Source organism: Drosophila novamexicana, unplaced genomic scaffold (genome assembly GCF_003285875.2).
Source record: "Drosophila novamexicana strain 15010-1031.04,08,12 unplaced genomic scaffold, DnovRS2.1 tig00000008-arrow-pilon, whole genome shotgun sequence".
Lineage (NCBI taxonomy): Eukaryota > Metazoa > Arthropoda > Insecta > Diptera > Drosophilidae > Drosophila > Drosophila novamexicana.
In genome coordinates this window covers 2,478,384-2,491,308 of record NW_020824765.1, presented here as the reverse complement: position 1 = coordinate 2,491,308, position 12,925 = coordinate 2,478,384, and the positions used below count along the sequence as shown (strand labels likewise).

At 43.9% G+C, this 12,925-nt stretch overlaps 5 protein-coding genes across 8 annotated transcripts; 3 read left to right on the top strand and 2 right to left on the bottom strand.

The window, feature by feature from the left end:
* The first annotated feature begins 1,404 nt into the window (after window positions 1-1,404).
* On the top strand, window positions 1,405-2,686 carry LOC115762670 (cuticle protein 16.5). Its single transcript, XM_030704988.1, has 3 exons — window positions 1,405-1,835; window positions 1,905-2,321; window positions 2,393-2,686. Exons 1-3 carry the CDS (start codon window positions 1,785-1,787, stop codon window positions 2,606-2,608), a joined length of 684 nt encoding a protein of 227 aa, XP_030560848.1. The 5' UTR covers window positions 1,405-1,784; the 3' UTR covers window positions 2,609-2,686.
* A 124-nt stretch (window positions 2,687-2,810) lies between these two features.
* Window positions 2,811-5,571, bottom strand: LOC115762656 (neuronal acetylcholine receptor subunit alpha-2). Of its 2 annotated transcripts, XM_030704975.1 has the most exons (9): window positions 5,220-5,571; window positions 5,027-5,158; window positions 4,811-4,963; window positions 4,457-4,751; window positions 3,762-4,180; window positions 3,559-3,699; window positions 3,337-3,503; window positions 3,120-3,275; window positions 2,811-2,969 (listed from the first exon to the last, which is right to left on the bottom strand). In XM_030704975.1, the coding sequence occupies exons 1-8, from the start codon at window positions 5,524-5,526 to the stop codon at window positions 3,147-3,149; spliced, it is 1,743 nt and encodes a 580-aa protein (XP_030560835.1). In that variant the 5' UTR covers window positions 5,527-5,571; the 3' UTR covers window positions 2,811-2,969; window positions 3,120-3,146. The 2 variants fall into 2 exon arrangements, with proteins under 2 accessions (XP_030560835.1, XP_030560827.1); XM_030704967.1 differs by having other exon boundaries at window positions 2,811-3,275.
* A 597-nt stretch (window positions 5,572-6,168) lies between these two features.
* On the top strand, window positions 6,169-8,937 carry LOC115757859 (golgin subfamily A member 2). The gene is made up of 4 exons (XM_030698298.1): window positions 6,169-6,316; window positions 6,394-7,389; window positions 7,443-7,955; window positions 8,014-8,937. The coding sequence occupies exons 1-4, from the start codon at window positions 6,260-6,262 to the stop codon at window positions 8,734-8,736; spliced, it is 2,289 nt and encodes a 762-aa protein (XP_030554158.1). The 5' UTR covers window positions 6,169-6,259; the 3' UTR covers window positions 8,737-8,937.
* A 136-nt stretch (window positions 8,938-9,073) lies between these two features.
* LOC115757868 (shugoshin-like) lies at window positions 9,074-10,855 on the bottom strand. Of its 2 annotated transcripts, none has more exons than XM_030698309.1 (2): window positions 10,395-10,855; window positions 9,074-10,337 (listed from the first exon to the last, which is right to left on the bottom strand). In XM_030698309.1, the coding sequence occupies exons 1-2, from the start codon at window positions 10,812-10,814 to the stop codon at window positions 9,465-9,467; spliced, it is 1,293 nt and encodes a 430-aa protein (XP_030554169.1). In that variant the 5' UTR covers window positions 10,815-10,855; the 3' UTR covers window positions 9,074-9,464. The 2 variants fall into 2 exon arrangements, with proteins under 2 accessions (XP_030554169.1, XP_030554176.1); XM_030698316.1 differs by having other exon boundaries at window positions 10,398-10,855.
* A 246-nt stretch (window positions 10,856-11,101) lies between these two features.
* LOC115759411 (shugoshin-like) lies at window positions 11,102-12,790 on the top strand. Of its 2 annotated transcripts, none has more exons than XM_030700315.1 (3): window positions 11,102-11,164; window positions 11,225-11,701; window positions 11,762-12,790. In XM_030700315.1, exons 2-3 carry the CDS (start codon window positions 11,285-11,287, stop codon window positions 12,632-12,634), a joined length of 1,290 nt encoding a protein of 429 aa, XP_030556175.1. In that variant the 5' UTR covers window positions 11,102-11,164; window positions 11,225-11,284; the 3' UTR covers window positions 12,635-12,790. The 2 variants fall into 2 exon arrangements, with proteins under 2 accessions (XP_030556175.1, XP_030556166.1); XM_030700306.1 differs by having other exon boundaries at window positions 11,110-11,164; window positions 11,225-11,704; window positions 11,762-12,788.
* Window positions 12,791-12,925: the final 135 nt, after the last annotated feature.

The following is a 12,925-nucleotide window of genomic DNA, read 5'->3' as shown; positions in this document are numbered from 1 at the left end:
AATACTATCGATGTCTGAAGTCTAATGGTATCAGATATCGATGTTTTTCCAGCTCTAGGAAAAAAGTCACCCACTTTTCGCACGCGGCAGGCAGTTGAAAGCAATTTTCACGCTCTCCAAAACTGGGGCAGGCATAAAATCTTTTATTTATAAACATTGTAGACAGACATGCGTACGCATTGGTCACAGTCTGGTACTGCTCGCAATTGTTATATTGACTTAATATTTGCTAATAGATTTCACATAAATCACATTCTTCTGGCATGATTTATGCATGAACTGCTAGCACAGGTGTCTATCTGTCTCATGGTGTTGCCCAGGCCTCTCTCGAGAGGAGGCTTCAGCTTCAGCTCGAGTGCAGCAGCCAAATAACTGCTGCGTCACCATCGCAGCTCGACCTAACACCTGTGCGCCACAGCGGGTCGATTTACCCAGTCGAATCGAACTCGTTTTCAAAGTTCTTTGTCAAAATTTATATGAGATTGGAAAATGAGGGTTATAGGCATGAATGCATAATTGTTGGACTTAAGCTACGCATTCAAAATAAATTAATATGTATTTGAATTTGAATAGAAAAGTTAAGCAAAAACTAAGCGCAGGCAAATTACTGTAAAATTCCAAATAAGTGTAACCAGACATCAAAAAATAAAAAACATAAAAAAAATGTGATGCCAGATCGATTTGAAATAAAAAGGAAGAAAAATTAAAGCTCGGTTCAAACACATTTGGGGGTAAGGAATTGCCTCCATTTAAAATAGAAACAGATCAATTTAAGTTGTTTTAAAACTTCAGCCACTCACCAGATTCACAAGCGCAGGCTCTGAGTCAGCTTTTGTGCGGCTTACAAGGGTTAAGCGCAACAGACAAAGTCCCACGAGTTGCCAGCGTGCTCTCCATATGTTTTGAGACCAAAAATGTCCGGCGTGGCCGGGCAACTTTGTAAAATGCAATAATAACAACAACACGAATAAGAAAAATCACAATTTTTAGCATTTTGGCAAACACACTCAAATATGGTCAAATGTGGCACGCAGCGGCATTTTGGCCCGACGGCAAAAATCCATAAAGATTGTTTAGAAATTTGTTGTTTTTTTTTGGGGTTTTTTTTTTTTGATCATTATTTCGAAGCAATGATAATTATGCAATTCTTGGCCGTGTCAAATTGCCGGCGTTTTTCAACAGCGCCTGGCGGGGCACAGCTGAGAACAATTAGACGACATTCTCGCCTGGATTCCACACATACATATGTACATAAATATGTATGTATGCCAATCGTAGGCTAATTAAGTGGTTAGCCACAAGGTTAGCTTTAGCAAGAGTCAACCGATTTGGTAAGAAGCAAACAATTAGAATTCTCAATGAATGCGGCTTTCTAAATAGAAATCCCGAGCGACTGCCAAACTCTCAACCAGGCTGACCCCCACTCCCCACCCGCCGCCCACCACCTGCCGTCTGCCGCCTTTGACGACAAGTGGTCTGCCTTGCCAGCCAATCGAAGCGGACCAGAGCCGTTGCGTCATCATCATCACCAGCAGCAACAACAAGAATCCCAGTCGCATTCAGACGTCGTCGTCGTTGTCGCTGTCGTTGTCTACTTCAAAGATACTTCACAAATTGGTGCTGTTTGGCCCGCTTTGTTGACGCTGAACGACGAGATCGAAATCGAAATCGTTGGCCTGGCCTGGCCTGGCCTGGCTATCTAGCTAGTCATCTGTCCGCTGTCCGTGTCCGACAAGCGTCGACTGCGTGCCTTGTTGCAGTATAAAAGTAACTGAGTGCACGCAATGAATTTACAGTTGCAGTTCTCAGTTAAAAGCTTAAACATGAAACTTCTGGTGAGTTTGTTGGATCTGTTCGTGTGTGTATCCTTGTGTGTCTCCTTGCTAACATTGCGCTTCTGACAGATTCTAATCACTTTGTTGGCCGCTGCAAGCGCTGCACCCGGCTTGCTGGACTACGGTTTGGGACATACGGCCCCAGCCATTAGCTACGGACACGCGGAGCCCGCCATTACTTATGCACATGCTGCGCCCGCCATCAGCTACGCACATGCAGCGCCCGCTGTGACCTATGCCGCAGCTGCTCCAGTCATTAAGTCTTATGCGCCGGCCATCAGCTATGCAGCTCCGACGGTGGTCAAGTCCTATGCACCCGCCATCAGCTACGCTGCGCCTGCTCCGGTGATCAAGTCGTATGCGCCAGCCATCAGTTACTCGGCTCCGACGGTGGTCAAGTCATATGCAGCACCATCATATGCCGTCGCAGCTCCAGTGGTCAAAGCCGTCGCCGCTCCGGCCACCAGTTACTCGCACTTCAGTTCGGTAAGATTGAGGTTCTTTAAGTTCCCAAACTGACGAGCAGATTGTGATTGTGATCGTCTTTCTTTCGGCAGGTTGTTTCCCACGCCACGCCCATCATCAAGTCATACGCAGCTGCGCCCATAGTTAAATCCTATGCCGCACCAGCTATCAGCTACGCCGCGCCAACTGTTGTTAAGTCCTATGCCGCCCCAGCGATCAGCTATCAGCCAACTCTTCTGAAATCCTATGCCGCTGCGCCAGCTCTGTCATACGGCGGTTACGATGATCATGGCTATGGCTATCACTAAGAGGCACTGCATCCGGCACGAGACATGAGCAGGGATGGCCGGAGTGAGGCATAGGAGTAAGCGGAATAAATAGATTCAATGAGATAGAGATAGAAGGAGAGAGAGAGAGAGAGAGAGAGAGAGAAAGGAAGGAGTTGACAGACGCACGTTTTCCAAAACTTTTTACTTTTTAACACATTCCCATATTTCGTATATTCTGTATTTATTTAAGGCTCAAACACTGCAAATAAAGAAAAATTACATTTTTCAAATGCTTCTTTTGTAATATTTCACGCGATAAATCAGAAATCAGGAACAAGTGAAAAACTCCTTGACTGAAGTTATATATTAAATAAATGCCGAGTTTGGTTAAGCAATTTTTCTTTCGGAGTTGCAAGTTAGTTGAGAGTGGGAAAAAGAAAAGTTAGAGAGAAATCAAGAGTAAAGACAAGGAATAGGGACTCGCACCCCTTTGACAAATTTGTTTCAAACATTTTTACAATACATTTTTGCTATTCTGTATTGACCTTACCTTAATGATTTAAGATTATCTTTCTTTTTAAATACTGTAAAGATCTTTTACATTTAGTACGATAAAGCAAATATTGATTGCAATAAAGCTTCCATTGTTTAAAATCTTTGCAAGCTGGCGCCACGGTTGCTCCTGAATATCACAGTACGCCGTTGCCTGTGGGCAAAAGGATTTAGAAGATTTTTAATGGCAATGGACTCACGTGTTTTAATCTTACATCAGAGAATCGCAGTCCTAGAATTAAACGCAGTGGAGTACAGTTTATTAGGGCCAAGAGCCAAGCTGGCGCCTTGGCGCGGGGTGGATAGCATTCTAGCCACATGATGGCCACGTGCAGCAGATAACAATATATGGATATCCTCATAATGTGCTGATAGACTGACACTGAATCGAAAGGTAAATGCAACAAGTTGTCAATGGCAATCATGGCAAAACTTACTCAAGGGCGGCACATAGTGCGGCGAGGCGTGGCGGGTGAGGTACATCAGACCCCAGGCCGTGAGCAGGAGGACAATAAGTATGAGGGCGCCGCGTCGATAGCCGCGCAACAGAAATGAAAGCGCAATAAGAATCTCAGTTACTGCCAAAAGGGAAAAAGGTTATTCTCACTTCGGAATAAGATAAGGATAAATAAATAATTACCAAAGAGCGGCATTACGAAGACAAGTCTATAAAATTCGCTATTTCGCTGCAGCGTAAATCCTATGGCCACATCGCCAGACATGGTCTGAAGCAAGCCTTTGGGTGTGTAGCGGAAAGTCGTGGCATTCTCCACATGCGTGACGGCAATTTCCACAAATGTCCAGCCGGATGGTGTGTTAACGTGCTCGTTGGGCGCCAGCGGTTTCCGGCGATTATCGTAGGCTAAGGCTATGCTTGCCTGATTCTGATCCACGCCCAGTTGTATGTCGCAATTGATGCGCTCGTTGGGCCAATTGCGTGCCGTGTCCACACACCACGTTGTCAGTTCCCAGTTGCTGACTATGAGGCTGACATTGCCATTGCTATAAACGCGCAGCTCAAAGCTTTTCAGCGCCACGCCCAACGACTCCAATGCGCCACTATAACAACATTTTAAAGGGTATTACAATTTTGCCATGCAACGTGTAAGCTGTATATACGTTATATATCTTCTCGATCAGCATCAACAGCAGACTCAGGTAAGTCTGTCTATTTCTAAGCATGCTAGACACAATCTTACGAGCCTGCCTTTGGTTAAATAAACATATACAAGAGTTTTTCTTACAAAAATACAACTATAGGGTATAGAGAGTTGCTTCGTTCTAAGCTAAACGCAATTCATGTGAAAGTTATATCATGGTATTGCATTTACTTACTTGAGCACCACAATCTGAGGTGTCCATATTTGCAATTGGGGATGCTTCAAGGATGTCAATCGCCCATAGCTCTCAGGCTGCCAGCGCAGTCGTTCATCTTGCCAATGCATCATGAGCTGCATGCGCGTACGCAACAATGCACTCGACTGATCGTAGGATAGGGAGCGCATTTGAAAATTGAACTCAATCTCGCTGAGATTGCCGGGCAGGCTGCTGTTCTGCGCCTGGTAAATGAGTGCGCCCAGCAATCGCTCCTCGTCTGATTGCTGCCGCTGTTGCTGCTCCATTTCATTGCCTAGGGAATAAGGAATTGCAATATTAAAAAAAATCCATTCTTCTACCCAAGACACTTACGGTATCCATCAAAGGCGCAGTCGTAGAACCAACGTGCGCTGTTCGTTCCGAATGTGCTGAAGCTTATGTAGTTAATGCTGAGCGCAGAGGCGTCGAGGAAATGCAGCAGTGGCTCCTTCTTGAAGCCGGGTATGTAAACGTACAGGTCGCCATCTGCAGATTGCCTTCTTTTATGAAAATGCAATTTAATTGAAAGTAATTTTAGCTGCGTCTAACCTTTCGTTTGCACGATCTCAATGGGCGTTGGCTCGTATATCGAAAGCAGTTGCGGATCTTGATTCGTGGAGACGCGCCGCAAGCCCATGCTTGTGCGAATAGCGGAAAACGTATTTCCGCCGGCCCCTATCACTGCGAGGGAGAACTATTTGAGCAAAAAACAATGCGCTTGCATCTCAATAAAAGGGCTTACCGATCTCATATACGCGATCATTGGGGCGTGGCCGGTTTGTTACCGAAAGTAAAATATGCGCATCCATGCTGGTCAGCACGTAAAATTTCAGATGCAGCCGCTCATTTGACTTGACATTGTTGTTATCCAAAGTGTGCACCATAAAAAAATCCTTGTATGCATAGCCACTTGACGCATCAATGTCGATGCTATCGCATGTATCCAATTGCGCAAAGCTGATATTGTAACGGCCCTTCGCTATGACCGGACGCTGTGACAGAACCAGATACAACAAACTGCTGATAAGCCATTTTGTGGATGCTATCATTTTAACCGATGTGTTCAGTATTCGTTCTAGTCCCAAAGGCAACTGAAAACTGAAGCGTACGCGCCTTTGTCATCGTAATCGAGGGCCACCGGGCAACGATTATATGTTATCGTAAACGATTTAATTATCGAATCCAAGCAACGCTGCCATCAAAATTTAGTATTTTTCTTTCTACTTTTCGATACGGTAACTTTGTATTTTCGAAATGTTGAATAAGGTGGATATGAAACGCTTTTTTTGATTTGCAATTTGAAATGTTGCTACTTTAAACACAATATGTATTCATAAATTGGGGAAATTTTGTTCTCCAACAGCTCAACAGATCAGGTTATTTACACCTTTTATTCTTTATTAATTTTATTTATAATATATAAATGGATCTCTATGTAACGTGACAATGACGTTAAATAAATTTAAACTGAAGAATGTTAAATTAGGAATAATTACTAGGCACTGCAGCCTGACAACTTCGCATGTAATAAAAGCTTATTGTGCAAAGTTGCAACGCCAAGTAAATAATCTTATTAAAACATTGAACTGGTTTCTTCAAGAGTACATGAACCGATCGAAAGTCGCACTAGTGATATATCGATATTTATTCATCATCCCTAAAATATCGATACGATAGACTATCTGTCGAATTACTTCAGTTCAATTTTCATTTAAATTCAACATTGTTTTATTTGGCAATTAAGCGACACAAAGCTGATCCGCTGTAGCTGCTCAATTGGCCATGCAGGACGACACGCAAGATGCCAAAGCGCAGAAACTAGCCGCGGCGCGTAAAAAGGTAAAAGTAAAATTGAAAAACATCGTGACGTGGACACCCAACACTCTGCCTTGTATTGATTTTGATTATTGTTTTAGCTGAAAGAGTATCAGCAGCGCAACAACAACAACAATGAGGAAAACGTTGGTACAAACACCCATTCGTCGACAGTGAGCATAGCCAGCAATTTGTCGGAACGTTCCGACTGTGAGTTAAGCTCAAGCAATGGCGGCGGACCGCAGCACACGGTGGAGCAGCACACAACGCCAGCCCCAACCGGAGTGGCTGCATATTTTTCACAACAGACAGTACCGCTTATAGAGCCGGAACCAAGCCTAGCACAATCTATTTGGCCCCACAACGGTCAAGGCGATACCAATTTGCAAACAATTCAAGTATTGATTGCTGAAAAAGCTCAGTTGAATACGGAGTTGACTAAGTGCCGGCATGTGTGCCGCGAGCGAGAACTGGAACTTGAGGAGCTACGCACAGAGCATGGCCAGACAACGCAACGGTTGAAGCAAATCCAGCAGCATTGTCAGGATCAGCAACGCGGCGCGGAGCAGCAGCGCAATCAAAATGCTGAGCTTCAGCACAAAATAGCACTGGCGAATGCCGAAATCGAGGATAAAAATGCGCATCTGAGCGAGCTGGAAGCCCAACTCCTGCAGCTAAAAGCTCAAAAGGACGAACTACAGCAGCAGCACGCTGACAAGTGCAATGAGCTAGATATGGCACAACTGCGTATACGTCAGATTTCCGACGAGTCCAACGTCAATGCGGACAATCGCGTGGAGACGCTCACCCAAACACAGTATATGTACGAGCAGCAGATACGGGACTTACAACAGATGGTAACACAGCTGACGCAGGACAAAGAACAAGCGGCGGTCCAGTATCAGAACTATGTGGCGAACCTTAAGGAACGCAATGCGGAACTAGCGGAGGAGACTGCAGAGCTTAAGGAGCGCGAGCGCCAGCTCGTGGAGCATGTCAGCGGCTTGGAACGTGATATCCAAAAAAATTTGGCTCTGCAAGCGCAATACAAGGAGGCAGCAAGCAACCAATCCCAGCAATCGCAAGAACAGTCAGAGGTGAGTGCTATTCTTGGACCAAAGATTATAAAAAACACACAATTTCCTTGTAGACGGCTTTACGAACTGAGCTGACAGCGCTAAAGCAGCGGATCAGCGACTTCGAATTTGAGCGACACGAGTTCCAGTTAAAAATCAAATCCCAGGACGATCAATTGCAGTCAAAGGAGAACAAACTCGCAGAACTGGAAGAGGAGTTGCATCGACTGCAAACAGAGCAGCCGGATCAGGTCAAGCTACTGGCCACCATGGAATCCGATAAAGTAGCGGCATCGCGAGCTCTTAGCCAAAATATGGATATGAAGCAGCAACTGGATGAGCTGCAGGTACGTTTTGTGCAGCTCACCAACGACAAATTGGATTTGGTCAATAAACTAGATGCCGAGGAGTTTGCCAACCGTGAAATGCGCCTTAACTATGCAAATATGGAGCGCAAGTTGCAGACTAACGAAGAACGTTTTAAATTCAAAGACGAGGAGATGATACGACTCTCGCATGAGAATGTCGAACTTCAGCGCACGCACCTTATGCTGCAACAGCAGCTGGATCGCCTTCAGCACTATGAAGTAAGTGAATGAAAGTTAACGGCAGCCGTATAAACAATAAATCATGCTTTACTTACAGGCCAAGGTTTATCACAGTCACGATCAAAAGGAAACATCATCTGCAGAAACTGAAGCAGCAGAAGGCGCTGTTGAGGTGCACGAGCACGACCATGCTGAACATAAGCACGAAGAGGATCACCATCACCATCATCCAGAACATTCCCACGGCGATCATTTGTCCACTTGCGAGACACCGTTGCTGCCCACCGCCGAGGCCGTGGAAAAGCTTCAGTCACGCTTTACGACACTCATCAGCCAAGTCGCGGATCTGACCGAGGAGAAGCACAGCCTGGAACATCTGGTGTTGCAGTTGCAAAGCGAAACGGAAACCATTGGCGAATACATTGCCCTCTATCAGACACAACGGCGCATGCTGAAGCAGCGCGAGTATGAGAAAGCCGCGCAGATGCGATTGCTCAAAGCAGAGCGTGAACAGTTGCGAGAAAAGATTGACGCGCTTAACAAGCTCGTGGGAAGCTTGGGCCTGGCCGTTGAGCTGCCAGCGGAACAGCAGCAGCCAGCAACAGATAGTAACGCCGCATCGGATCAGCCGCAGTTACCTTCAAGCGAAAACGTAACAGAGAATGAAAACTCGCAACAGATACTACACAAAATACAGGACATAATAACAGAAATCAAAGTAAATACAGAACAGTCGCCAACCGCCTTGTCCAATGTGGCACAGCCTGGCCATGCCGTGGATCATTTGAACTGCTGCCTTGGCAAATTTGAGGTTGTGTGAACAAGACAACGAAAATGCAAATGTTAACATATTGTATTTAAAGTGCAATTATTTGTCAGCGTAATCGCGTTTTCGCTTTCACCGCCCTCTATAGTTTATACACAACTCTTTTGTATATGTTTCAAGAATATCAAATAATCAAACTAATTGGGGCTTACCATAGCTCTAAAAATAAAATATATTTAAAATTTATGCGGTTACAATTGTTTAACAGCAATTTGTGATATTTGCTTGAAAACTTTATATTAGTTAATTTCGGTGTTTTTATTTATGTTTGTAAAATCAAAATTAACGGATAAAGATTAATATAAATCTTAACTATGCAATTTATATCTCGACCGTGCTATATCTTTGAAAGGGAAACTGGCTCGAATCCCAGGCTAGTGTATGGATGCAGTATTATTTTTACTGATAACTATATCCTATATTAAAATTACTAACAATGTTTGAGAAACAAGATATTACACTCAAGAATTTAAGTTCGGCCTATAGTGTTCCGGTATGTACTGAAGACTCACCTCGTCGTCCTAATCGAAAACATACTAGACATAATAGCTCACAAGGGATAATTTGAGTAGAAGATAAGGCGATAGACTTATCTGGTCGAGAATATGTAGACGTCAACAATTTAAGCATACTCTATGGATAACAATCAAAATCAAATCAGTTTATGACATACTTTTAGAGTGAATGTAACATTCTTGAATGACCTACAATAAAAACAGACTTTATTTACTTTGTGTCTCATTTCGCATTTTGGAGTTTAATTTGGGTTCCTTAAGCGACTTGGGCCTACAGCTACGACTGGGACGACTAGACATCGAGCAGTCAGTCCTAGATTGATCCGCCCTGCTATTTGCGCTGTTTGTGCGTTTGGGTTTCGCCATTGCAGAGGCAGGTTTCCAATTACTAGTTAAAGTTTCTTGTTCTCGCCGCGGTGTGCTGCTATCGCCTGGTCGATTAGCTATTCCGTTGAAATTGCTAAAGTTTAATTGACTACGGCGTGGCGTTAGTGCTGGCCCCGCATTTGGAGAGGGGCACTGAATAATCACATGCATCGATGAACTCGTTTGAGCAGCCAGCCTTACATGTTCTATGCTTGGCTCCAGACTGTCGCTCTTAGTGTCAGTTTTGTGGACACGCGATGATCTACAGTTCGCTGCTGTAATCCTTTGGCTAGCTGCAAGATAACTTTGCTGGAAATCACATTTTCCATGCTCTATGCTTGGATCTTTCATAGTGTTCTCAGTCTCATCTTGAGTGGATGCCGCTACACAATGTGATTTTGTGATCTTTAGATTGGGAATCACACTATCTGTTTTGTTGGTCAGATCACGCAGAGGCAACGGGGACAACTCCATGCTGCTACTCGAGGCCCTTAGTTTCTGTGGCTCATGCAATTTAAGGGACGAGGACAAAGTGTTATCCTCACTATCGCTCTCCTCAATAATAGAATACATATCAGCGACTGGCGTTGGAGACACCAGCAACTGGTCTGGTGATGGACCTGCTTCTTGGCAATCGGGCGAGTCCATGTTTCCCTGCAGCTCTACCAAGTGCCGTGGCTCTGGTGTTTTCCTGACGATTACCAATCTTTCTTTCTGAAACAAACAGTTAAATGTTACTTTGGGAAAGGTTTACCTTGTCCAACAACTTACTACAGGACTAGACTCTTTCATTTCCTCATGGCTAGTGACACTACAAGAACTTAGACTCCGACTCCGTCTTGTAGGGGATACGGCCAGACTTCTTTGAAGTAGGGCGCTGGAACGGCGCAACACGGAGCAAGCTTGGCTACTACTGTAGTGGCTGTGCCTAACATTATCTGATGCCGCTGAAGTTCGCGTTGTAGGGTAATCACCGTTTCCGTCCAAATTCACATCCAGGGAGTTCATGAACGTCCTGAGTGCGCACTTCAGTTTGTTTTCGTTATACTGTGCGTCTGCCAAACGCATTTCACGTTCTTCCAGCAACTGCCTTTTCAGCAATACCTCAGCCTTACGCATTTCTCCAATAGTTATTCGCTGCTTTTGCACCTGATCCATCAATTCAGCATTTATTAATTTGTATTGCTCCATTATGCCATTAAAATAAATATACAGCTCCACGGAAAGACAATTTGAGTTTGGCGTCGATGCCAGAAATGGTATCGATTAATACGCAAAAGTACTTATCGATTTTATCGAAAGCCGACATTGTTATAAAAGCGATAAGTAATTCGAGCCACTGTCGGTTACTTCACTGTAAATACATATTACATTGTGTAGAGTATTGACTCAGTAATTACAATATAGATGATGTCACATAATAATAACACTAAAATAATAATAACAACTAGTTAAAAACGTAGGCGGCTGTCAAATAACATAAACTATGACCGTTTTAAATTATAATAATAAAAGATAGCAATTGAAGACAATATCGATAGGTAATATAAAAATAATATTTTTCGATAGCACATTTGTGTAATAATCGATGCCACATTAAGCATCGACGCCAAACTCAAAATAGTCTTTGCCTGGCGCTGTGTATTTATATTGATGGGATAATGGAGCAGTACAAATTAATAAACGCCGAATTGATGGATCAGGTGCAAAAGCAGCGAATAACTATTGGAGAAATGCGTAAGGCTGAGGTATTGCTGAAAAGGCAGTTGCTGGAAGAACGTGAAATGCGTTTGGCAGACGCACAGTATAACGAAAACAAACTGAAGTGCGCACTCAGGACGTTCATGAACTCCCTGGATGTGAATTTGGACGGAAACGGTGATTACCCTACAACGCGAACTTCAGCGGCATCAGATAATGTTAGGCACAGCCACTACAGTAGTAGCCAAGCTTGCTCCGTGTTGCGCCGTTCCAGCGCCCTACTTCAAAGAAGTCTGGCCGTATCCCCTACAAGACGGAGTCGGAGTCTAAGTTCTTGTAGTGTCACTAGCCATGAGGAAATGAAAGAGTCTAGTCCTGTAGTAAGTTGTTGGACAAGGTAAACCTTTCCCAAAGTAACATTTAACTGTTTGTTTCAGAAAGAAAGATTGGTAATCGTCAGGAAAACACCAGAGCCACGGCACTTGGTAGAGCTGCAGGGAAACATGGACTCGCCCGATTGCCAAGAAGCAGGTCCATCACCAGACCAGTTGCTGGTGTCTCCAACGCCAGTCGCTGATATGTATTCTATTATTGAGGAGAGCGATAGTGAGGATAACACTTTGTCCTCGTCCCTTAAATTGCATGAGCCACAGAAACTAAGGGCCTCGAGTAGCAGCATGGAGTTGTCCCCGTTGCCTCTGCGTGATCTGACCAACAAAACAGATAGTGTGATTCCCAATCTAAAGATCACAAAATCACATTGTGTAGCGGCATCCACTCAAGATGAAACTGAGAACACTATGAAAGATCCAAGCATAGAGCATGGAAAATGTGATTTCCAGCAAAGTTATCTTGCAGCTAGCCAAAGGATTACAGCAGCGCACTGTAGATCATCGCGTGTCCACAAAATTGACACTAAGAGCGACAGTCTGGAGCCAAGCATAGAACATGTAAGGCTGGCTGCTCAAACGAGTTCATCGATGCATGTGATTATTCAGTGCCCCTCTCCAAATGCGGGGCCAGCACTAACGCCACGCCGTAGTCAATTAAACTTTAGCAATTTCAACGGAATAGCTAATCGACCAGGCGATAGCAGCACACCGAGGCGAGAACAAGAAACTTTAACTACTAATTGGAAATCTGCCTCTAAAACGGAAAAACCAAAACGAACAAACAGCGCAAATAGCTTGGCGGATCAATCTAGGACTGACTGCTCGATGTCTAGTCGTCCCAGTCGTAGCTGTAGGCCCAAGTCGCTTAAGGAACCCAAATTAAACTCCAAAATGCGAAATGAGACACTAACCAAATAATAGTTTGCTTGATATTGATATTCAAAAAAGTGAGTTCAGTTGTGAGCATTCTACGCCCTTAGAGAACCATCGCCAGGAAGATACTCTAAAGGGTTTTATAGCAGCTTACAAATATAAAATATGTTAATTATAAAATACATTGGCAAAAGCAATTATGCAAACTGTGTCTAGGATTATATTGTTCATATATTAATTGTCCAAATGCTGTATTAGAAATATGTTCACCCTCATGTATTAATAAAACATTTTGTAAATAATACTTCAAGAGTTTTCTTCTACCCATTTCAAATG

Bases quoted from the DNA above. Each gene is read 5' to 3' on its own strand.
- LOC115762656 (XM_030704967.1), bottom strand. From the start codon at position 5,526: ATGATAGCATCCACAAAATGGCTTATCAGCAGTTTGTTGTATCTGGTT. The intron at 3,504-3,558 runs GTAAGTTTTGCC...CTTTCGATTCAG, and splicing joins GCACTATGTGCCGCCCTTGA to TGTCAGTCTATCAGCACATT. The intron at 3,276-3,336 runs GTAAGATTAAAA...TTTTGCCCACAG, and splicing joins TAGGACTGCGATTCTCTGAT to GCAACGGCGTACTGTGATAT.
- LOC115757859 (XM_030698298.1), top strand. From the start codon at position 6,260: ATGCAGGACGACACGCAAGATGCCAAAGCGCAGAAACTAGCCGCGGCG. The intron at 7,390-7,442 runs GTGAGTGCTATT...ATTTCCTTGTAG, and splicing joins AATCGCAAGAACAGTCAGAG to ACGGCTTTACGAACTGAGCT. The intron at 7,956-8,013 runs GTAAGTGAATGA...CTTTACTTACAG, and splicing joins ATCGCCTTCAGCACTATGAA to GCCAAGGTTTATCACAGTCA.
- LOC115762670 (XM_030704988.1), top strand. From the start codon at position 1,785: ATGAATTTACAGTTGCAGTTCTCAGTTAAAAGCTTAAACATGAAACTT. The intron at 1,836-1,904 runs GTGAGTTTGTTG...CGCTTCTGACAG, and splicing joins GCTTAAACATGAAACTTCTG to ATTCTAATCACTTTGTTGGC. The intron at 2,322-2,392 runs GTAAGATTGAGG...TTCTTTCGGCAG, and splicing joins GTTACTCGCACTTCAGTTCG to GTTGTTTCCCACGCCACGCC.
- LOC115757868 (XM_030698309.1), bottom strand. From the start codon at position 10,814: ATGGAGCAATACAAATTAATAAATGCTGAATTGATGGATCAGGTGCAA. The intron at 10,338-10,394 runs GTAAGTTGTTGG...TGTTTGTTTCAG, and splicing joins TGAAAGAGTCTAGTCCTGTA to AAAGAAAGATTGGTAATCGT.
- LOC115759411 (XM_030700306.1), top strand. From the start codon at position 11,285: ATGGAGCAGTACAAATTAATAAACGCCGAATTGATGGATCAGGTGCAA. The intron at 11,705-11,761 runs GTAAGTTGTTGG...TGTTTGTTTCAG, and splicing joins TGAAAGAGTCTAGTCCTGTA to AAAGAAAGATTGGTAATCGT.